The 22569-nt window shown below is 43.9% G+C and overlaps 2 protein-coding genes and 1 non-coding gene across 9 annotated transcripts in view; 1 reads left to right on the top strand and 2 right to left on the bottom strand.

Annotated features, from left to right (window-relative positions):
- The window catches only part of dhx36 (DEAH (Asp-Glu-Ala-His) box polypeptide 36), a 50149-nt gene that overhangs the window by 22398 nt on the left and 5182 nt on the right, over window positions 1-22569 (bottom strand). For 2 of the 6 annotated variants that reach the window (XM_085915924.1, XM_085915927.1), the window contains 10 exons: window positions 22275-22392; window positions 21495-21593; window positions 21254-21427; window positions 21108-21194; window positions 20944-21021; window positions 20748-20847; window positions 20580-20670; window positions 19907-20027; window positions 19165-19317; window positions 16167-19078 (listed from right to left, as the gene is read on the bottom strand). In XM_085915924.1, the coding sequence (XP_085772050.1) occupies window positions 18833-19078; window positions 19165-19317; window positions 19907-20027; window positions 20580-20670; window positions 20748-20847; window positions 20944-21021; window positions 21108-21194; window positions 21254-21427; window positions 21495-21593; window positions 22275-22392 (1267 nt within the window). In that variant the 3' untranslated portion in view covers window positions 16167-18832. Of the gene's footprint in view, window positions 1-116; window positions 277-1211; window positions 1293-6326; window positions 7004-11434; window positions 11540-16166; window positions 19079-19164; window positions 19318-19906; window positions 20028-20579; window positions 20671-20747; window positions 20848-20943; window positions 21022-21107; window positions 21195-21253; window positions 21428-21494; window positions 21594-22274; window positions 22393-22569 lie in introns of those variants that run through there. The other 4 variants (XR_015066638.1, XR_015066639.1, XM_085915926.1 and 1 more) reach the window with 4 other exon arrangements.
- LOC147054190 (rho guanine nucleotide exchange factor 26-like) lies at window positions 2244-18206 on the top strand. Of its 2 annotated transcripts, XM_085915929.1 has the most exons (15): window positions 2244-2448; window positions 2829-4229; window positions 4527-4578; window positions 4661-4803; window positions 6738-6794; window positions 6861-7021; window positions 8939-9091; window positions 9222-9351; window positions 9738-9812; window positions 9973-10062; window positions 10132-10286; window positions 12925-13134; window positions 16802-16872; window positions 16960-17064; window positions 17149-18206. In XM_085915929.1, the coding sequence occupies exons 2-15, from the start codon at window positions 2922-2924 to the stop codon at window positions 17289-17291; spliced, it is 2853 nt and encodes a 950-aa protein (XP_085772055.1). In that variant the 5' UTR covers window positions 2244-2448; window positions 2829-2921; the 3' UTR covers window positions 17292-18206. The 2 variants fall into 2 exon arrangements, with proteins under 2 accessions (XP_085772055.1, XP_085772054.1); XM_085915928.1 differs by having other exon boundaries at window positions 16960-18206.
- Window positions 14680-14761, bottom strand: trnas-uga (transfer RNA serine (anticodon UGA)). The gene has a single exon. It is a non-coding gene; the product is annotated as a tRNA-Ser (tRNA).

Below are 22569 nucleotides of genomic sequence, written 5' to 3'. Positions count from 1 at the left end.
GACAGTTTGCAAATAATTACAGAGTACAAATAGGAACATGGACAAAATGAGGCCTCTAAATACTTTTTTTAAACTTCAATACACTCGGGAAATGACAAAAAAAAAGGGTACTTTACCTTGTACTTGTTGTGACGTCGCCCTCTAGTGGCATATTGACGAAGCTCCTCACACAATCCTCACACAAGCTTATTTGAATCCATTTTAAGGCATTTTGACATCCATCTCAACTCCAGGTGAGATCTGGTTCATTTCTCCACATACGATGACATCATCCTCCTACATGGGCACGACGGCACACACTGGGTCAATCACAGGTCATCTCATCAGCACCAGCAAAATGCCCCGTAACCATGACGACGAGCCCGAGTGCCAATAATGTGTGCGACGGACGCCCCCGCTCCCTCCATTGTTGTTTCCTTACACACTTGTGTTTATGGAGCGGACGAGTTGGTTCATCATCTGACACATTTGCAGACATTAGCTGTTGTCGAGCAACATATGGCTCATGCATAAGTAATGAGACGGAGGCGAGCCGCCGTCGGTTCTCTGCCGACGGGGGGTCGGGAGACGCGTGGGTGGCAACTGACGAGAGGGGATGCGAGGACTCTCGACGAGTGGCAATGAGTCACAACATTCGAGGGAAGGTCAGCTTTAATAAATGCCACAAGATGAAGATGGATTGAGATCATGATGGACATGTGACAATCCATGGACGTTTTCCTCAACTCGCCTTTTAGGACCCATTTATTATTATTATTATTATTATTGTTAAAAAAAGTTAAGCCTTACTCCCAAATGAATGTGTTCATAGGGCAAATAAACAGAGTTCCATTATAGCATGTTAATGAGAATAACACACAAGGGCTTCTCAACTTTCAAAAGGTGCCATCAGGTCCGATATGGTTCGGCCCACACAACTCTCGAGGTTAAACTCGAACCCAGCTAAGCAGCTTAGAGACAAAACCATGAAGGATTGATTCTTGTGTACATACAAAGCAACACTTCAAGTATTTGGAATGTGAGAACTGGTTTGGTATCTGATAGAGCTGAATTGGAGCAGAAAGTGAAACGTCTCATCTGTTTTTAGTTTACTTTTAGGATAAACATCTGTGCACCTGCTGGAATGACTCAAGATTAGAAAAAAAAAATTCTGACAGCATATTTTACCCATTAATAAATTGAAATGTAATGTGATAATATTTAACACTTACAGAAATTCAAGTCCCAGGAACCACAGCTGAGTGACCCAATACTTGGCCACTTGCTTGCTTCAAACTGTTTCATCCTCTTCCCTGTTGAGGTTGAAAGTAAAATTAAACATGAATGAAAGGAAATGATATGTTGTGGATTTAAGCAAACAAGATAAATTCGTCCTTAAAGTTTGCTTGCTTCCCGGCACTCAATGCAAAACGCAAATTAGCCAACTGCAGCTGTGTCAGTATAATTAATTGAAAAAGAGAGAAAAAAAACTTATACTGCCCCTTGGTGGCCAAGGCAGGAACAACAGTAGCCACTTAAAGTACTGCGCTACAAAGTAAAAATCTTTCCACGTCTTATGGACTTTTCCTATTCCTCAAGATAATAAATTCAATAAATAAAAAAATTATGAAACAATACATATAGTAAACATTATAATTTCTATTGTCTAGACTCTAGATAATGCTGGATGGAATTTCGTTTGATTAAAACGCCTTTCATAGCTGTTTCATTTAATATCTTAAATACTATTAGGCATTTATATATATATTTTTAGAAAACTACTTTGTGTACAGTTGTAACTGCATTTGAAATACACTTATACTGAAGTGCAGCATTTTGTCAGTTTATGTTGCAACTCTTCTTTTAGCCACGAGATGGCGCACGGCAATTACAAGTAAAAGTAACATCGCACAGCGCTGTTAAAGTTAAATAAATATAGTTAAACATCTCCCGCTCGTGTAATAAATTGATTGTAATAATTGTCAATTCATTAAAATATTTAAAAATATATTGTATTATTCCTGATAAATATTTAAATCGTTGAAACGTGCAAAAAGTCGCAATCTAAAGTTTAAAAGCACTGAGCGTGCATGCACTAGATTGTACTGTTATAGATTTGTGAGAGGGTCGATACTGCCCACTTGGGGGTCCACACATGAGAACCGGACGAGCGGTGTCTCCTTTCTCCTTCTATCCCCGCCCCCTGGCCCAGTGAGACTTTACCCCCAGTTTCATCCTGTCCAACCCGCTCTGCCTCTGCCTCAGAAGCGCTCTTTGCCGCGCGCGTACCGCACTGTACTCCTCTGTGTTCAATCCACACTGTTTCGCCTCCAAATCCGCTTTCACGCACTGTTTTGTGTGTGGATTCCTATACGATGTGGAATTAAGTCTTTGGAATTTAGGAGAGGGGGATTGGGAGAACATGTTCAACCTGCGGTAGGTCAACTGGACTGCAAGTTTCTGTTTCAGGTGAATATAAAACTTTGAAATGATTGACTGCATTGCATGGAGTTGCATTTTTAGTTTTTCAGGGTTTACTTCTGAGGTGTTTAAAAACTGGTATTGTTCTTATTTGTTTTGGGATAAATTTGACAAATTGGGCTGAGCTACAGTAAGAACTTGAGTACCCCATAAGTCTCGATGTACCTGTTTCAAGAGGGTTCCACCCTATGTATGCTTTCCGCCCTATGTAATAAAACTTTGTAACTCTTGTTTGGGGCAAAGGTACAAATTTAAAACCTCTCCTAAATCTTATTGGTTTTAGTTACAACTTTCATCTGTTAATGAGTAAACTATCGAAATCTGGGCACGACCGATTGAACTGCTATCCCGTCTTTGTTTGCCCTAAGGGTTGAGCTCGGCTCTCGGCAGGGTGGCGGTGTTTGCACTGCGGCCTTCCGGCTGTGACGCAGATAAGGAGGAGGACCACCCTTAATTGGACCATGGATATCGGCAACGACGTGGATCTGTCTAACAATAACATCATGCCCCTGTGGAAGCGTCGTACGGACAACCACAGAAGCCCGCCGGACTCGAGGAAGCCGCGGCCACGTAGCTACCACACCAACGGAGTCACGACGGCGGACTTCCCAGTTGAGGACAAGTGCGCTTTCACTTTGAGCCAGCCGGCTGAGAAACTGGTGGTTACGTCTCAGGGTGTAGGCAAGAACACGGCGGTGTTGAAGCATGTTTTACACAAACCTTCCAAAAAATCCAGAGTCGTACGGAGTATAAGTATCGGACATTTCTCCAACGGACGCTTCTCTTTGTCTAAGTTCAAGTCCGATGGCGGTAGATCGGCCTCGTTGGACAACAAAGTCAGTAACGGAGAGTACAATAGAGTCAATCATAGCAATGGACGGACCGTCTGGCCCGACAAGTGTGTCCGCTCTCCTCAAGCGCTCATTTCCAGTGTGTTCAGCCTGAACTTGCCTAAAGAGAAGACCCCATCATATCATGACCTAGCCTCACCTGAAACGGTTCAACACCCCTCCAACAATAACCACCTTGAACTGTCCTTTTCGTCTCCGTCGAGCCCATACCCTCCGGCGAGACGGACTCCATCTCACAGTTCTACCTCCAGTATCCCCTCCCTGTCGTCCCTCACCTCCTCTGACCCCCCGACACCGCGCTCCTCCTCGCCTACCGACAGCCGGCCGCCCCTCCTCGGACAGTCGTCTCCCTCGCCTGCCGTCTCCCAAGATGCCAGGCGTGCTTCTTCTTCATCTTCCCCTTCCCTTTCCATTTCCCCGTGTATCTCACCCGCTCCCTCTATCGTACTCAGCACCCACAGTGCCGCCGCCCTGAAGATGGGCACCCAGCAGCTCATCCCTAAGGGCTTAGCCTCAGGTAGTCGACAGGGCAAGACCCCCGCATCCGGGCCACAAGGCCAAGGGTTGGCAGGGCTTCTGGGGTTGGACACTTCCAAGCGGACTTTAAAAACACTCAGCATGGTGGAGAGCGGGGCCTACTTTTCCACAGGAGTCGGTCAAGGCGAAGGGACGGATGGAGAAAACGAAAGCCCGGGGACACTCAGGAGAGGGTTAAGAAGTACCTCCTACCGGAGGGCTGTTGTCACCGGAGTCGAGCTGGAGGCCCAGGCACTTTCCCAAGCAGCCATGAAGGGATTAGATAGCGATAATAAAAGTCCTCCAGCCAAACCAGGCCTTCCTTGTATTGTAAACCCCACCAGCCCGGGGGCACCCAAGCCTGACAGCCCTACAACTCCTACTGGCACGAAAAAGAGCAAGGTAAGCCGAGCAAGTTTTATAGAGATAACAGTATCATCAAGATAAGCAGATCAAGCACACGCACAGGATCTTGTGTGTTCTTCAAAGTGGACATTAAGTATCAGGGTGGAAAATAAAGTTCATGGGCTTACACCAGAAAATCAGAACAAAGCCTTACAAGGACATCTATTATTTGATGCTTGGAAGACATGATGTAATGGTAGTCACAAACACAGAGCCTTTGTCATTAGACACAGATAGAGGTCAGCAGACAGTTTATGTGTGCGGACAATCCCACGTGTGGTCTCCTATTTTCAGATTCCCGACAAGAAAAACAGTCTGACCCCTCAACGCACCTTTGACAGCGAAGGTGAGAGTCGACCTCTAGTATCGTATGTCATTTTCAATCCCTTTTCTCAGCCCCAATCCTTTCTTCTTGAAATGTCTTTCAGAAGAGGAACTGTACCAGAACTATCAAGAAAAGGCCTTGCATAACGATTCGGATGAAGATGCCGATTCCGGGGACGCTCCGGTTGATAACGGAATCGTGTTGCAATACAGACCGATCCGGACGTCCTGGAGCCAGCTTACCGTGGTTAGACATTACAGACACATCTCGGCAGACATTACAAACTGCTCCTTCTGTTGTAAACAAACCTCCAATGCTGGATTGCTTTTCGCCCACTCCGTTCACGTCTTGTCTCTTTAGCCGAATATACAGTAGTTGGAATGTGCGCATTCTCAAGAATGCCGTCATTTCCAGTTGGGTGAGTGTCGCTGACAGAGCTCAGCCAAGAGTCCAGGCGCACTTCTTCAAAAAGAGAGAGGCAGTCAGTCAGACAGACCTCTTTTTAGGAGCACTGCGTAGTCTCATGCCAATGCCTTGGCTAGCTAATCTTATTTTGTCAGACTGAAGTTATGCATAAAATGTAGCCTTGAGAGGGACGTGCGGTCGGTCGCCCAAGTTGCGTCATGCAGTTAGAAATCGGAATAGAGGGAATGTACTCTAGGAAGAGATGAGTGAGTTTGTTTATTCCTGGGCATCCTCACTGGCTTTTTTTTTTTTTTTTAATCACTTGGTAGGACGTGACAAAACATGTCAAAGAATAGACAATGATAACATCCTGTACTGATGTGAAATGATGTACTGTGGCATCGACAAATCCGTTACACCCGGCTGCAAAATCATTAACCTTCGGCTCTAAAATTATTTTAGCAGCTTCAACCTTGCAGCTGTCCTGTTCTGACAGACAAAACTCTAAAAAGCAAGGGGTGTCAAACTCATTTTTGTTGCGGGCCGCAGTGTACTCATAGTTTCCTTCGACGGGCCATTATGACTGTCAACAGCTTATACTATAAGTAGCCTATACTGTATAAGCCTACAAGGCTTATAGGCTTAAAGAGAATAGGCTACACAACAAACTGATGAATGACTAGTTTTGAAATCAGACACTAGTAAAAACTGTTTCAATATTTCAAAGTATATATTTCAAGTCGATGCACATTTTGTCTTCGCGGGCCACATCAAATGATTTGGCGGGCCATATCTGGCCCCCACGCTTTGAGTTTGACACCCATCCTCTTAAGAATCCGAGAACCAGAATGACCGGTTTTATCTCCACCCTGCAGAACATTTGCCGATGTTTCAGATAAACTGCACAGTTCGACTTCTCAGGAGATGTTAAATTGATCTGAGTCAATAGCGACTGATTGAATTATGGCTGAATAGTGCGAGACGTAATTAATCCACAATCCATTCCTACAAATTCCAGCAAGAACGTGCTGCCTACATGACAGAGTAAAGATATATTGCAATCTGTACTTGAGAACATCCATAATTTGTACATCAATAAACAAGAACAATTTGAACAAGGCTGATTGGATTACGTGGCGAAACCTTGAGGGACTTACCGGTTTGATGTAGGTTTGTTTGTTCCCAGTTGGGCAGTAGGCCAGAAACTCAAAATGAAGCAGTATCACTTCCTGGTGTCTCTCCAGTACGAGGCGCAGTCTTGGAACGTGGCCATTAAGGGAATTTTCTTGCATATTAATTTGAAGTAGAAGGTGCCTCAGGGCTTTTTGCTGGTGTAATAATGTGAAACTCAAGTCAGAGTGGGACTTTTAATTCAGGCGAAGATGTTGGCAGAATCAGTTCATCTCATTTCACAGTTCACACCCAGTCCATTTGAAAAGATTTGGTTTCGATCAAACACTTTTCAGATTCCTTCTCAGTGCTTACGGCCAAATGGTCCTCAATGAGCACAACCGGCGGGCCGTTTGTTATTTTTACGTCGGCGTGTCATCCGTCGCCATGGGCGTGCAATGAAGATCTCAACAACAACTTTGTTGCCCGTTTCCCGCCGAGCGCGGTATGTTAAGTACTAGACTCATTATACGCTGAGACAACAGACGCAATCACAGCACACTTTTGCTATAAATGCAAAAGAGAATCCCTGTGAGGCAAATTGAAAATGGCACTCTTGAGGCCAAAAAGTGTTTTACTGACTCAAATGTTTTCTCCCAACCAAGGTCAAGAAAAGTGGTCTGTCTGATCGGATGAATCAGGAAGAATGTAAACGACAAGAGGTATTGATTCTATTTCACATTTGCTTTAACCACTATAGACTTAATAAAATCGCACCCCTCTTTTAGGCTATCTTTGAGGTGATTTCCTCGGAGCACTCGTACCTCCATAGTTTGGAGATCCTCATCCGCATGTTCAAGAACTCGCCGGAACTCAGCGAGGCCATGACCAAGACGGAACACCACCACCTCTTCTCCAATATCACCGACGTCTACGAAGCGAGCAAAAAGTAAGAGATGCAAACACATTGTTTTGCTAGTTTGCTAAAATTAGATTCTAGTAACAAAAAGGTTTTTTTTAGTCGACTCCCGTGTGTCTCGTAAAAACTTTGTGGTATTTTGCTTTCGGTCAATGAGCCGGATAATTTCGCATTTAATAGCACCTCGACACACTCACTTCCATGTGAGGTGTGTCTATAAACACCACGACATTTGCTTTCTTGCCACATTTGCAGCCTGGCTTATTTTCAGTTTAGTCGCTACCGACCCCGACACAAAACAGATTCTGAGACGAGATTAAGACTAAAAGGCAAGTTGAGTTAAAAGCTGTATTTTTATTCTTGCTTCAGTTCCCAGTTGTTCTATAAATCCTGATTTAGATGGAGACGTTTAACGATGTTCCTAGTCTGGTAACAACAGACTTTTAAGAATCCTGTAAAAGAGCCCAGTTGGAAATGCTGGTGAAAAAGTCCCCCCCGAGCTAGCTGAAAGTGTTTTAACATTTACACTGATGTAAAAGTATACGAAGCAGCACGTCTGTTCAGATACCTGGCGCCGGAATGTGTTTATCCTAAAAAGTTGTTTAAATATTGTTACACTCTTATCTTTCACACCGATTCCTGACAATCATACTAGACACATAAAAAAATTGTAACATTATTTGTCCCTAATGACAGTCATATAAAAATATGTGTGGGTTGCATTCCAATTGTACTATCTTAGGAATTAGTCATACAACCAGATCGATTATTCAACAATTTGACGTATATTAAGCCGATTTCCTCGCCGCATATCCACACGCAAATTCCTTCCCTCTGTTGAGACTTGCCGTGACCTTCTCGGACACGTCATTCCACACACGCCTCATAGCCTTCACACCTACACATTGGGTAGCCTCGGGTTAGAAGAAAGCGCATTTACTAGCATTCCTTATATTATCACGAAGCCTGTCATTTTAGCATACTTCCATAAATCAAGTGACGTTGGAATTGAAACACAATCAAGTCAGTTTCTCCCAGAATGACAACGGAAGGAACTGATGCCACTTCCACATTAAGTAAAATTATCTGAAATACACTTCAGGGACTTTGTTTGTATAGGAGACCGTTTATGCGCTGCTGTTTTGGTTAGCAACAACATTCTTATATATCTCCTAAATCCATTATTTGTAAAGTAGCTTTAGTCGTGTCACCTTCCACATTCCCTCGTGACAACAACATGAAGCCACAGGGGTCGGGTCAGTGAGTTTTGAGGGCACATCCTTGACCTGAGCTCAGAACAGATGTTTAGGATAACTCGCTTTGATCCTGTGTGAGCATGTCCTCATAAGGAAAGAGGGGGGGGGGTCTTAAAAAGCATTGTCTCCTAAAGATAGACATACCGTATCAAGGGTGGTTAAATGTCGAGTGGCACGCTCGAATGGAGCAGGGCATCTTCTTTCGCGAATCCGGTCAAGGTCGCCGTTCGTTGCCTTTCCTGTTTGACACCTTCACATGATTTGCTAAGGCTTTTTTGTTGGATGCTGTTAGAGACCATCTGGTGCTCCCCAGGAAGAGGAAAAGTTTGTTGAGTTTCATGTTGGACCGTGTCTCTATTTTAAGAGGTGTGGAGTTCCTCTTCTGTGATCTTACAAGGGGAAGGTGTTGGGGATGTTTCCTGCCTTGTGGACTCCCCGCCTGTGTCATGTCCTGCAACAAAATCTTCTGCTCGCACCAAGTGGCGATGAATCAGCAGAAGTTTTGCATTCTCCGCTATTGTCGTTGATTGATTGGGGTGCTTCGCGACATTTTGTTACACACAAGCACCGTCCTGCCTCAAGAACTACCCCCAAAGGCCGAATATTTGCAAGATGACTTCATCCCCCCTGGTCTCAGTGGGGTTTCTTCACAAGATTCCAGGGGGACCAATGTGACTGTTCCTGTCTTTAGGTTCTTCAAACAGTTGGAAGAGAAACACCAGCAAAACGTTGTGATTGACAGCATCAGCGACATCGTTTGCAAGCACGCCGAATCCAACTTTGATCCTTACGTGACGTATTGCTCCAACGAGGTCTACCAGCAGAGAACCCTTCAGAGGCTCCTGTGAGTGACCGCAGGCAAACACACGTATTATCTTATCTCCTTTGGATTCCATCCAGAATGTACTATTCTCAAACTTTGACCTTGACGGTTTACTCAAGCTACTTTTTCTTACTCCTTCCTCATGGTCCAGATCCAAGAATCCAGTTTTTAAGGAGGTACTGAACAAGATTGAGGCCCACCCTGACTGCAGGAACCTCCCTATGATCTCCTTCCTCATCCTGCCCATGCAGAGGGTCACGCGCTTACCCTTGCTCATGGACGTGAGTGTGCTTTAGAATTTACGAGACTTTGACTCTTGTGTTATTGCACAGCACAAACAGGAAAATTTCAGTCTCAGGTGATTTTACGTCACGGCCTTTTTTGACTTTTGTTTATTCTTCACTGTCCATTATTCTTAATTTCTCGCGCTCCACTTTCATCCCTTTTGCTACAAAATGTGGTGAGCGTCTCCCAAGAGTCTTTGGGGTTTAGTCAACACAGAGGCCTCTAGATCCTGAGAAAGTTTGCTTTCACTTGACTTTTTTTTTTCCCACACAGCTGCTGTTGAGTTTCGACACTCTATCAAGCATTGATAAGGCGCCGTGTGCTTTTATAGCCACAATGAACTGATCCTGGTTTTTGTTTTTGCGTGCCCTGTCTCCTGCAGACAATTTGTCAGAAGACTCCGAAAGATTCCGAGCAGTATGAAGAATGTAAGAAGTCGTTACATGCCGTCAGCAAGGTCAGTGAGTGAACAATATGTTTAAGTTATAACACACAAAATATGGACAACCAGACAACTAGGGACCTCCATGAAAACTAAACAATTCTTATTTCGATCAGTACCAAATTGTACTTTTTCCTATACCCTCCTCCTCATTGTATATTTTTTTCATGTGCAGGTGGTAAGAAAATGCAACGAAGGTGCCCGCACCATGGAGAGAACCGAGATGATGTACACCATTAACTCCCAGCTGGACTTTAAGATCAAGGTAGATGTTTATAAAATATGACATATTTAAGAAGACTTGACTAATTTGAGGTCTTGTTTGACCTCGTAGCCTTTCCCACTGGTTTCATCGTCCCGGTGGATGGTGAAGCGAGGCGAACTGACAGCCTTCGTGGAGGACAACGGTATATTCCTCAAGAGGACGTCGCGGCAACAGGTTTACTTCTTCCTCTTCAACGATGTTCTCATCGTCACCCGTAAAAAGAGGTAAGCGCGGTGCGGCACGAGGCGCTGTTGAACATAACTCGCAATCGACCGTCTGTTGTTGAGTCGTCAAAATAAGAAAGGCAATTCCAGCTCAAGGCTAAATACTTCCTGGAAATGATGTGCTTTTGATTAGCATGTCGCGTGGGTGTGTGTTTTTATGCATCCCAAAACTTTAAATCACTCTCACTTGCTTTCTGGAATCGATTGTCCCCTGACTGGCTCGCTTAAAATTCCGAAGAATCCATGAGAAGGGCGGGGATAAAAAGAAACATTCCATATGATGTTTTTCTGGGAATGGAACCTGGAAGAGGGAGACTGAGTTGGTGTGCGCAGTCCAGTTTGAATTTGGACCAGCTTTTGGGAAATGGGAGTGCGAATGAGAGTAGCTGTTATAATATTGTTTTGCGCCACAGAGTCACGCAACTTGGCTATGTGCAGTCCTTGAAAACAAAAACACTGCTGAAGTATTGGCAGGTTAGAAACAGCCATGACATCATAGCCTTTTAGAGAAAAACATGTTTGTTTTCTTTGCTAGTTGTTAGCATGTCCGCAAATTTAGCGATTCCTCAATCAACATAGTTGAATGACGGTTCAGGTTGATTACTTGTGAACAGATTCCTGGATCCAAAGCAGGAATATTTAGTGGGAAACAAGCCCTGTGTCAGATTTGGCTGTCACGCAGCAGGAAAGCGTCGACTGTGCGGGAACACTTACATAACGCCCAAGGATCCATAGCAGCTGGATTTCCTCTCATCTTTACTCCCCCCGCCAACCCTTTCATTTATGCTAACCTGGCATATTTTAAACAGTCAATGTTAGCTAATTGTGAATCGTTTATAATGGGAGGAAAAATGGAAAAAAATAAAGGAATAGATTGAGGAACGATTAGCGATTAGCTAACAGTAAATGTTAGCTAATCACTAATTGTTAAATAGTCTATAATGGGAGGAAAATTGGAAAAAATAAACAAACAGATATTCGAAAACAAACAATGGAGCATGTAGACAGATATATTCCATTCAAATGTTTGGACAACAGCATTCCAGAAGGAATTATTTTCAATCTCAGAGGTTATACCGTATCGGATTAGGGCCACTTAAATGGTTTAAATTCGCATTTTATACACCCACTCATATGAGAAAACTCACCACACAACCATGCAGGTTTTGCTTGCGTTTCAATTGCCTCTCGCCACCCACGCCACGCCAAAGGCATTCCAGACATTTTACCTGTAGGGCTATCAGTCATGAAAACTGCCAAGGGAGAAATACAGAAGTTGTGTGTAAGAATATTTCCTTCTCTGCAATTTCATTTATTACACAACAGGTAGAAACTCCTCATTTAGTTTCAACCATTATGAAAATACTATTGAAGACCAATTTTCAGGCCTCTGTTAGCTTTTATGTGAATAATCCAGTATGCTAATGAGAAGCTAATGCCAATTGGGTTCCTCTCCCTTCTGCCTCCATCATTGTTCTCCCCCAACTGTTAATTTGCAAACAATCAGGTGGGGGTAGTCTTCACCAGGTGGTCAAGCTTTTCGAGACCGTAACCGGAATCCCTGACCGAACGCGACCTCGCTAGTCCAACAGTTCATATTCTTAACCGAGGGTGCAAAAACAGAAGCATTTCGACACTCCCGTTTGTTTTGGAGCGTGCTCCCTTAATGGACATTTTGGCTCACGTGACGACGTTTCCTCGCCAGTTGGGCCGCCGTTCCAGTCTCGAATTGATAAAACCCACATGGGCTCGCCTTGAGCTCCTGTTTCTTTGGGCGCGCTACGTAAACACGCTTCACATGTAAGGGCGCGCAATTAGCTCCAGATGTTTTCCTACCGAGCGTGTGCGCTCGCCGACAAAAGCGAACACTCAGGGACAGGTACTCGTGGGAAATCCAAGCCACAGAAACAGGTTAAGTTTTTATTTTAACTGCTGTAAAGTGTGACATGTTATGTGGCTACTGATTTATGAGCCTCTGGAGGTGACCATTATTAACTTGACGGTCTTTAGCCTCGAAGGGGTTTAAAACATGATGGGATGAAGAAACCTGATCTTCATTTAATGTTTGGGTGAGAGGGGGTTGGATAAAATAACCAGCTGGAATTTCCGCCCTTTTTGCGTGGCGCTATTCTGGGCACCGACACAGAAAAAGTGGACATGGCAATTTTATGCCTTTGGCGCTAGTATCAGTCATAATTGTTGTTTTTGTAATGGCTAAATCATACTAGATAAACAAACGTAAAACTATTCGATTAATTGATGAACTAATCGACAAAATAATCAATTCTAAAACATTCGGAAGTGACAATTCTAGAGTCCTCTTCTCATTCCCAGCGAGGAGAGCTAAACAAAAATAATCGGTTAATAAACAGTTAACGTAAATAAAACATTATCAGAGTATTCGATTAATCGATAAACTAATCGACACAATAATTGATTCTAAAAACATCCGGAAGTGGCAATTCTACTATCTTCTTCTCATTCAGAGCTACTCGAAACAAAAATATTTGGTTCATGAACAGTTAACGCAAATAAAACTTTAGCCGATTATTCGATTAATCAATGAACTCATTGACACAATAATCGATTCTAAAACCATCCAAAAGTGACAATTCTACTGCCCTCTTCTCATTCCCAGCGAGGAGAGCTACTCTGTAATCGACTACGCCCTGAGGGACGAGATCTGGGTTGGCTCGTGCCAGCCCGAGGAGGTCAACCTATCGCCGGTTCGCGGCACCGCCGGCATGTTGAGCTCACGGCAAGGCGGCGCCAACCACCTCTTCCGACTACGTTTCCAGAGCAACCACTCCGGCGAAAAAGTGCCCATGATCTTGGGGACGGACTTACTGTGAGTACATTTCTCCATCCTTTCAGTTCTTCCTCGGTCGTCACATTGGACCCAACTAACAGCTTTTTCACTGCCGTCTCTTTCGGCCCTTGTCGGGTTCGCAGGGATATTTTGTTACAATTCCATTGTCGCCGCCATATCATTCACCTTTTACTACCTCCTGCTAATGGGACTTCGGAAATAAACTTTATTAGTCCGTCATTTTGTCTTCGCTCTTGCTGTGAGGCGAGCCGGGCGCACCGGTTAATAGTTTTGTTGACGGCCTGCCAACTCGGTGGTTTAAATGTGTTAAAAGGCACGTGGCCGCTTGAATCATTTCTTTGCTCGGTACATCTGAGAAGTACTTTTATGTGGTTTATAGTTTTATCTTTTGTTAGGAGACGCTTTTCCCGAACTGCCAGTTCCGTCTCCCTTTTGTACAATAAATAGAGTGACGAGGGTTTGTTTAGACAGATTATGTAACGCACACATAAACAAAGGGGATCTGTCATATATTTGGCTTGCTACACAGTTTATTTGTTACAGCCCACGCTTGAGAATGAACAGTTGCACTTGGTTGTGCCTGCGCAGCAGATTATTTCTCACGAGAATTTTATAATATTCTCTTCTAAATATGATTAGTTTAAAAAAAAATTCCAACCTATAATAACAATTTGATTGTCCCCATGGGCATGATGGAGTTTAACTTTATTTGATCGTAACGAGTTTTCTTGTTATTATTTTATTGTTTATATTTTAATTTAAATGTTTTTTTATATATGTATTTTTTAATTTAGTTAATTTAATAACCGTGATACAAACGTATAACGATGCTAATATGGTCTCCTCAATGTCGAACATTCAACTTTAACTTTGATGAGTGAGAGACAATTGGCGCCTGTTTTTTTTATTTTCAGTTTAGTCTGCGAATGTTTGCTTTCGGTTATTTGGCAAAAAGACGTGCTTGTAATTATGCGGGGCCCGCTGAAGAGGGGACATTGTGATGAGCAAGACAAGTGTTGTGCATGTCTCCACGAGGGCTTACTGCCCTCTCTGTGCACTGTGCGGTGCGATGAAAAAGAAAAAAAAAAACCTTCATCCTTTGATAACTTGGGAGTTCGGGGGGCCTTGGCTGGGATGTCACAGTGTGTGTGCACTGTAGTAGTCTGGCAAGTGTCCATTCTTACAGTGGTTGCATAGCAGCGTTTCATTGTTAAACGGGCTATTTCCCACGAGTGCCACCCCCCCATTCACAGTTCACTCCCTCAACCCGTCTTGATCATCTCGTGTTTGCGCTATCTTTTGTTTTCGGTCAGAAAATAGCTTTCACTTCCGATGTCCATTCTTTTCGAATTAATGACTCAAGCCCAGGGGAGACATGGAAGCGGTCATCGTTGAGTCAGTGGAATTAAATCGGAACGAACTATGGAGGTCCTTTGACCTCAGTAATTTGGTGTCGTTTTTTTTTTTTCAGGGCAATTTATATGCATACTTAATTTATTAAATTAACATCAGCGAATCAAATTCACATTGTGGTGTATGAAATACTGACACCCCAAAATAGACCGTTGTCAGCAGGATTCGAACCTACGCGGGGAGACCCCAATGGATTTCAAGTCCATTGCCTTAACCACTCGGCCATGACAACTTCATGATGAGTGAGAAAATTAAATGCAACTTGCAACAAATTGCCATTGGCACAAAAATAAAGACAGACCACTGTTGGGACTGCGAGACAAGAGTGACACAATCATTAAACATGAGCCCGTTTTAGGGGGCTGGAAGGGGGGGGGGGGATTAAACTTGCTATTGTTGCTTTTGTTTTGGTGCCGTGCACACGTTGGCGTGACCCCCATTCTCGACTCAGTGAATAACTCGTCGTCTCCGGGCTGGAATAGCCATTGTCACACAAAAGCCATGCAGCAAACCAACACACTTGTTAGTCAGACGTGAACTTCCAACACACAACGGTTGTCTAATTTACCTTAGCTTGATGCTATATTTGGGTTTTTGATTCATTTTGCCGCTCTACTCTGGTTTCACTTCAAGTCATGTTTCCGGAAAACGTGCTTTGACCCTTGCTTTGGGTTGTGGCACTTTTCTGAGGGTTAGGGAAACAAAAAGAAAGGAAGGAAGGATAGAAGAAGGCTGTCGTCGCTCTTTATCTAGCCAGGAAAGAAGCAACGCAGCGCGTGTAAGGAGATCCACTGAGAATGGATTTATGACGCTTCACATTCTCTCGTCCTTTTGTCGTTCACCTAACCGGCCTAACACCTGTCTGCACCTAAACACACACACACACTCACGTTGGGTATGTACATTCCACAGATAACCATGAAAGCGTCTGTCATACACATATGCGCTCCATCCATACGCTACAATTCGACATCCGCCGTCCCCCCCAAAAATGTGTTCAGCTGCGTCCCGGTGGCAAATGCGGACATGTGTCACGATCGCTATATTAAAAAACAGTTGTCTTTGCTCACTACATCAAGTTACGAAGCATTTGTTGAGTCCTGTGGGATGACCTGGTTGTTAGGTAAGGTTGCACTCGGGAGTTGGTTAATGAATCACAAAGCGGCCATTTTGTGATAAGAATTGGAGTGTTGGGTGATGGTGCTTAAGTGAAAGCATGTGTCGACTTGAGTCGCACAAGTAAGCCACCTGAGAGACGTTAACTCACAAATTGTGGGCATTTATAGTATGACCATGGCATTGGAATTTTTAGGGGGGTATATTCAGTCCCCGAAGCCAGTATCATTAAGCAGCTTGGAATTTTACACGTGTATGACTCAGGAATGTAAGAATTACGTGTACGGTTTAAGGTTTTATGATGGTGAAAGGTTCACCCTGGAACGAATTAGATCAACTTCCTTTGTATCCTATGGGAAAATGGGTTTGGGATAAGAAAAAAAATCAATAGTGGTCTGATTCGGCTCGTTTTTTTAATTGAATAAATGTTTGCTATTCAAATCATACTCATTTGAACATGGGCAAAAATAAATTGTTTAATACTCTGCAAAGGGTATGCAGTAAATCACGTATATAAACATTGTGATCGGTTACCTTAAGCACGCCGATCAAGCTCAAAAATCCCAATCGTGTATAGTCTCATATTTATGGGAGACTATGACCAGTAAAGATTTGCAACACCACGTGTCCTCGAGCCCAACTGAAAAACAATAATCCAGGCTGACTCACAGGATAACCTGTGCTTAACTTCCATCAGCATGTTCCTTCATGTTTTATGAGTCAGCTTCAGAAAACACTCATACTCAAATCCCTTCACTCTTGAGATCCTCACCCTCAGCTAAGTGGGATGTGGGAACAGGTGAAATCCAGAGATAAAGTTTCGTGGAAGCTGATCTGCGTGGCTCCACCCACAGTGCATGTTTTCTTCCCATGGATCAGACAAGAACGAAAGAGAAATAGCTTAAGTCCTTCAGTGGCCTCCTGAGACTTTTGCCTTTGTGCTGCTTCTGTTCAGCTTGACAACCTGACAACACACCTCTGTTGTCTCCAAACCTGCTGAGCCGCTCAAATCCACTCAATGAGGCCCATTCTGTTGAAGATCTCAAAGCTCCCCATGCACATTCAATTTATTAGCGACATTTGCACCATTTAATACTGGAACAAAATATGCTACTATAAATTGCTAATTGACCCAAAGTGTTTATTTTTTTTTTAGGAATGAACGCGCTAGGTGGATCAGCGCCCTGGGCCACAATGTCAACAAAGACAAGAATCAAGATAGGACAAGTAAGACAATATCGCCCCCATGTGGTCATTGAATAGAACACCAGTGGCATCTAAAAGGAGTGCTTAGGAATTGTGTCGTTGTTATAGACGCCATGCAGGTAGAGGTGACCAGAACCTACACGGCCAAGCAGCCGGATGAGTTGTCGTTGCAGGTAGCTGACGTGGTGTTGGTCTCACAGCTAGTTGAAGATGGTAAGAAAAATAAAATAATACAAAACTCTTATCACACAGATCTCCCCATGAAACGTCACGTTTCTCTTTCTGTCTTTGTGTCAGGCTGGTACGAAGGCGAGCGTCTACGTGACGGCGAGCGCGGCTGGTTCCTGGCAGAGTGCGCCGAGCCCATTACGTGTCAGGCCACTATCGAGCGCAACGTGCAGAGGATGGACCGCCTGCAGGGCCTGGAAACCAACGTGTGATGTTCAGAGGGAACGTAAAAGGGACGTTTGACTGAGCCAGTCCTCACGTTAGTCCTCGGTGACCATGAATAACAGGGATGACATAAGATGGCCGACATCTTATGAATAACTCATAGGTCCTTGAGAAGGTGGCATCAACCTGGTGCTGTCAAGGTGTCCTTAAAAAACAGACAGAACTTATCAGGACAAAAGTATTGAGACCCAAGACAGGAGACTTGAATGTTGAAGAAAGAACTTCTGTGAAATAACCCAAAATCCAGGACAACTCAATAGATGTCAATAGATGGCACAAGATGGCAGCAAAGCACTACTTTTGTGTAAAAAAAAAAAAAAAAAAGATCCTCTCCTCACCTCAACAGCTCCGTGGCATCAAAAACTCACAAGATGGCAGCAAAACACTACTTTTGTCTTAATGCATATGGCACTGAGATACCACAAGATGGCAGCAAATGACTACTTTTGTCTAAACAAAGCTCATCTCACTTCAGACAGTACATCCTTGGCACCAAAACATTTTCAGCAAATAACAGGTTTCCCACAAAAAATGTCGAGGCTGAAGAGAAGTGTTCCATTATTTTCCATCCATCGAGGCCATTTGGTGGGGAGGCAATATTGCAGATTGCTATTTTGTGCGCCAGGTGGAAAATGGCATTTATTAAAAGCTGAAGGTGCTTTTTTTTTTTAATCAAGAAACAAAATACACACACACACACACACACACATACACTTGGTGACGCACGAGTTTGCTCTCTTGCAGCTTAAGGTGCCAACAAGACCATCTGCCACAGCTGTGGGGGTGTGGCCATGGAAAAAGTCCTTTTGCATCCACATACCCAAGAGTTCATCTTGCAACCATGAATTGTAGTACCCTGCAAATCAACTGTGTACTATGTGTAAATATGTAAAAAACAAAAACATTTTTTAAAATGTTTTTCAAATACAATCGAAACTTTGTCCATCAAAATTTTGTAAACACTGCCATGCTATTAAATGAGAAACTGTGCCTAAACTTTTGACTTCTACTGTAAATGCTGTAAAAGAAATTTTTGATACGGCTCCTTGTTTTCGATTGTACAGCTGTACCTAATGAAGTGTCCGCTGATTGTATGTATGGCACATCAAGTCAGAAATAAAAGCTTAATTGTTGTCCTATTGAAAATGATTTATTATTTCTCATACGGTTTTACAATAAGTGATTTTAATGATGTAAGTTTTTGACCCGGCCGCAATGATAAATGGATAATATGGCAATGCGTTTTGTATTTAAATTCAAGTTTGGCAAACACTGAAGTCGTTTTATTTCACATAGTCGTAACATTTAGACACTAAATGACCGGTTTTGCACATTCTGTATACGTTTGAGGTAACTATTGATGGGCTTTGAAAACGCAGATGCACGTGAGCGTTCAAATCAAATGCAAAAAAAAACAAAAAAAAACACTGCTTTCACTTTCTGTAGTCCGACTTTTAAGAAAGCACCAAAACATGTGTGTGGTTTTCTAATAAATACAACAACTAACCTGCGATTCTTTCACTCGGGGCTAATTGTCGTCATCGTCGTCGTTGTCATTGAAGTATTTGTGTTGTCCTCTAGGGGCCAAAGTCTTGTCATGGCCTCTGGCTCCGCCCCCAGAGCCCGCCGCTGATGTGGACGACTCCTGCGTGGTAATGAGGTCGACGATGGCCGTGATGACGGCGCAGTCTTTGGATTGGTGGTTCTTCCAGTCCACGGGGGCTGGCCTGCGGATTTTTTCTTCCAGCAGAGAATTAAGCGCTTGCTTTAGGCTCTGGAGAGAGGACAGATGAGACGTTGATTAATAAATTAAAAATAAACAAATACATTTCAATGAACGTTGGGCTGCGATGTAATCACCTTGACAAGATGAGCAATGCGTGCCGGCGACCTGAAGACGATCCACTGGTCCACAGCGATGGTCTCCTGGTCCTCATCCTTCTGGATGCTGATGTCGCCGCCAAAGAAAAGCAGAGAGAAGGGCGACACTTCGGTGCAGTCGTACAGGAAGATCTGAGGAGATACAGAAAATGAGACACGAGGCCTGACTGGGCTGTTGGAGGGGGTTTCGGACTTAGGATTTGTGATTAGGTGGTGAGGTTGAGGTTTATTCCAAAAAAAAAAGGTCAGAGCTTGTAAAATTGGTGGTGCAATCTATCACAAATCGGCCAGGGAGTTGCAGAATTGGCGCGGGGTAATAAATACATTCTAAAAAGAGCTGCTTAAAAGGCAGTCTGCATTCAAGAGGCACATTTCATCCTGGAAGCTCCTTGACAAATACAATAAAACCATAAAAAAAAGAAAAGGAACGAGAAAGCGGAGACGACTGCATCAGCCCGTCAGGGACGAACGCGTCACCGCACCGTGACGTCAATGCCACGCTTCTCTTGTCTCTCTGCGTGCGTGCGGGTGTGTGTGTGTCCGAGTCTGTGCAGTCTTTGAAGCATAAGAGCGTTTGAAAGGCAGCCTTTTAATCAAATATTCATTCGGGCTAAAACTGCCAACCTTTAACCACTCGCCAATCGGAGACCACGTCCAAAGCAGAGGCGAAACACACACACACGTATAAACACACAGAAAGGCGAATGAAAGTCTTTCTTACGCTGCTGGTTCTCATTTTGAGGTGATAGATGAGCCACTTGTAGTTGAAGTTGGTCTCCTCGGAGTTGACGGACTTGGGGTGAATGTTCACCTGCCCGTCGTGCTGTGTGTACACTTTGACCCTGCACGAGATAACAAAAAAATATATGTATTTTTTTTTATAAATATATATATTTTTTTGGTTTATTTATTTTTTTTATTCCTGTTACAGTCCACTTGCATTAGAGAGATGTTGCAATGATTAAGCAGCACCAGCAGACGGCCCTGCTCATGATTGACTTAAGCGGAAATCTCTATCCTTAGGTGTCATGATACGAGTAAACAAAAAGCAGACAGACCACTATTTTAATTGTGTTTGCAAACTTAGAACAACTTTGGATTTCATTAGGAATGCTGCTCCACCAGTTGTCTGTCTGTTGTTGTCGTATCAGCTTTTAACTCCTGCCAAGACGGGCTCAGAGGGAAGCGCGATGAGCGTTTCAGACGGCCATGTTCCAAACGGCGCGGCGTGAGCCAGACAAAACCATCGCATTGACAGCGGGAAAACAATCTGCTCTCGGTCTGACCGTCTGGTTTGCTCGTGAAATAAACTTACGAAAAGGCTGCGTAAAGCATGAGTGTGTCACAACTTTGAAAACATTTGTGTGAGGATTCATACGAATGATCTTGCTCACCCGGGCCTCTTTGTGCCATGCCTTGGTCGGATCATGGCTACTTTAGGATACAAGCCGGCTACAATCACCGCCTTGATCAGCTTCTCGTTTTCTGAGGGAGGGCAGAATGTCACTGTGGTATAAAACAGTATATTTTTATCCATTGAAGAACTCCTCCTATCTATCTACCCGAGTTGACGTTAGAGTTGGGGTCTTTAGGGTCCTTGCTGCTGACGAAGCCTGCGTGCCAGAGATGTTCGGCAAACTGGCCCTTCATGTTGTGCAGCATCTAAACGAGACAAGGAGTAAAGACGTAGGTCGCGTGTTCACAAAAGCAAACCAGGCACAAAAGTCTACAAATAAAATGCTCATCTTTATCTCCAACCTGGAGTGTGTTGATAGACAGGAAGTTGTCCCAGCAGAAGCTTTGCTCGCGCCGCCACCGTTTCGCATCTTGCCAGCCCTGACCAATCGACAAACAATAATGAGCACTGACCGATTTGTGTACGACGTATTGCAAAAAACAAATTGTGTCATCAGCTCGACTACCTGGAAGGCATAGACCACAGTGAGATGGTCGCTTTTGGAGTTCCTGGACAGTTCTTTCCTCCTCTTGTCTGCCAGCGCCTCTTTGCCCTGTGAGGTCATCACGTCACGACACGGCTGCTTTTACGTACGAAGGACGGCAAACCTACCAGAGGGATGAAGAAAGGGTCTTTGAAGCTGAGGCAGGCGGCGATGGTGAGTACGGGGTCGAGGCAGCCGAGCAGCGCTCCGAACAGGATGAGCTTTCCGATGTGAGGTTCCACGGGTAGGCGGGCCAAGTGGATACCCAGCGGCGTCAGATTCTCCGAATGATCCAAAGCGTTCTGATGCACACGAAAAAGATATTCGACTCATCTTTCAAAATTTCAAAAACAATTTTTTTCATCTTACCAGGACTTGGAGGTTCTTTATCGCTAGATTGACGGCCTGTTCACTGGGCGGGTCCAGAGCTTTCTGCAGGAAGTAAGCGATGCCTCCGAGCTGCAATATCTAGACAGAAAATACGAAAGCCATCACACATGAATACACCTGACTGACACAAATAGAAACTCACACTTGTTATATTTCTCCTGCTCAATTTGCAAAACGGACGCATTAAATACTTTCACCTGCCGGCTTCGCGACGAAAATGTATTCAAATACCTCAAAGCTGAACCTCAGGGGCAACGTTAAAAACACACTCAATAAAGCCGCCGGTGCAAACAATCGACGGGAGTGACCTTTCCCTTCGTGTTCCATTAGCATGCGCTGAGGCGGAGAGTGAGTGGATTGGGAGGCTTTGCGGAGCGGATGGACGACATAAATGGCAATTCGCTACTAAAAGAGGCGACGCCCTCGCCCCCTCCAGAGGGCGCCGTGTGAACGGTAAGTCCTTTGTGCTAAGTACAGTTATTCAAGTAAAAAAGAAAATTTCTGCAGAAAAAAGACCCTTCAAAAATTGCGAGGACCTTTCGACCAATCGTAGACCTAAAAAGTTATTTATGAGAAAGTCACAGGATCAACCAAACTATAAAAAAATAACTTGTGTTGGGAAAACAGATTGAATTTTAAATGGCCTTGATGTGTCACAATGCTGACAAATGTGCCTTTCAAACAACTCGGCGCACGCGAGAAGATTTGTGCTTTGAGAAGCCCGCCTGTAATTGGACGACGCGTTACTAGCAAACGGACCTTGATCTGCAGGCACAGCTCCTCCAGCGGAGTCCTCATGATTTCTGGTAATTGGTAGGCATCCAAAAGGCTGGCTCGGAGACCGTTGTACAGATGATAGCACTTGCCAGGGCACACTCTAAGCAAAAAAAAGAAGAAAAAAAAGGCTTAATTAAGAATCAGTTTCATTAAAATGCTTTCAGCAAGCAGCTCATGCTAATTGGGTCTGGCTCCACTCTGAGAAGCTTTCTCCTTTTCTCCTTTCGGACCACAAACGGGGATGATAAAAGGAAAATTGGCCTGTAATCACAGCGGC

Source organism: Syngnathus leptorhynchus, chromosome 7 (assembly GCF_054491065.1).
Source record: "Syngnathus leptorhynchus isolate UIUO chromosome 7, UIUO_Slep, whole genome shotgun sequence".
Lineage (NCBI taxonomy): Eukaryota > Metazoa > Chordata > Actinopteri > Syngnathiformes > Syngnathidae > Syngnathus > Syngnathus leptorhynchus.
Note: the sequence above shows the minus strand (reverse complement) of the source record. Positions and strands in the feature narration are given on the sequence as shown.

Bases quoted from the DNA above. Each gene is read 5' to 3' on its own strand.
- LOC147054190 (XM_085915928.1), top strand. From the start codon at position 2,922: ATGGATATCGGCAACGACGTGGATCTGTCTAACAATAACATCATGCCC. The intron at 7,022-8,938 runs GTAAGAGATGCA...TCCTGTCTTTAG, and splicing joins GTCTACGAAGCGAGCAAAAA to GTTCTTCAAACAGTTGGAAG. The intron at 16,873-16,959 runs GTAAGACAATAT...TCGTTGTTATAG, and splicing joins CAAGAATCAAGATAGGACAA to ACGCCATGCAGGTAGAGGTG.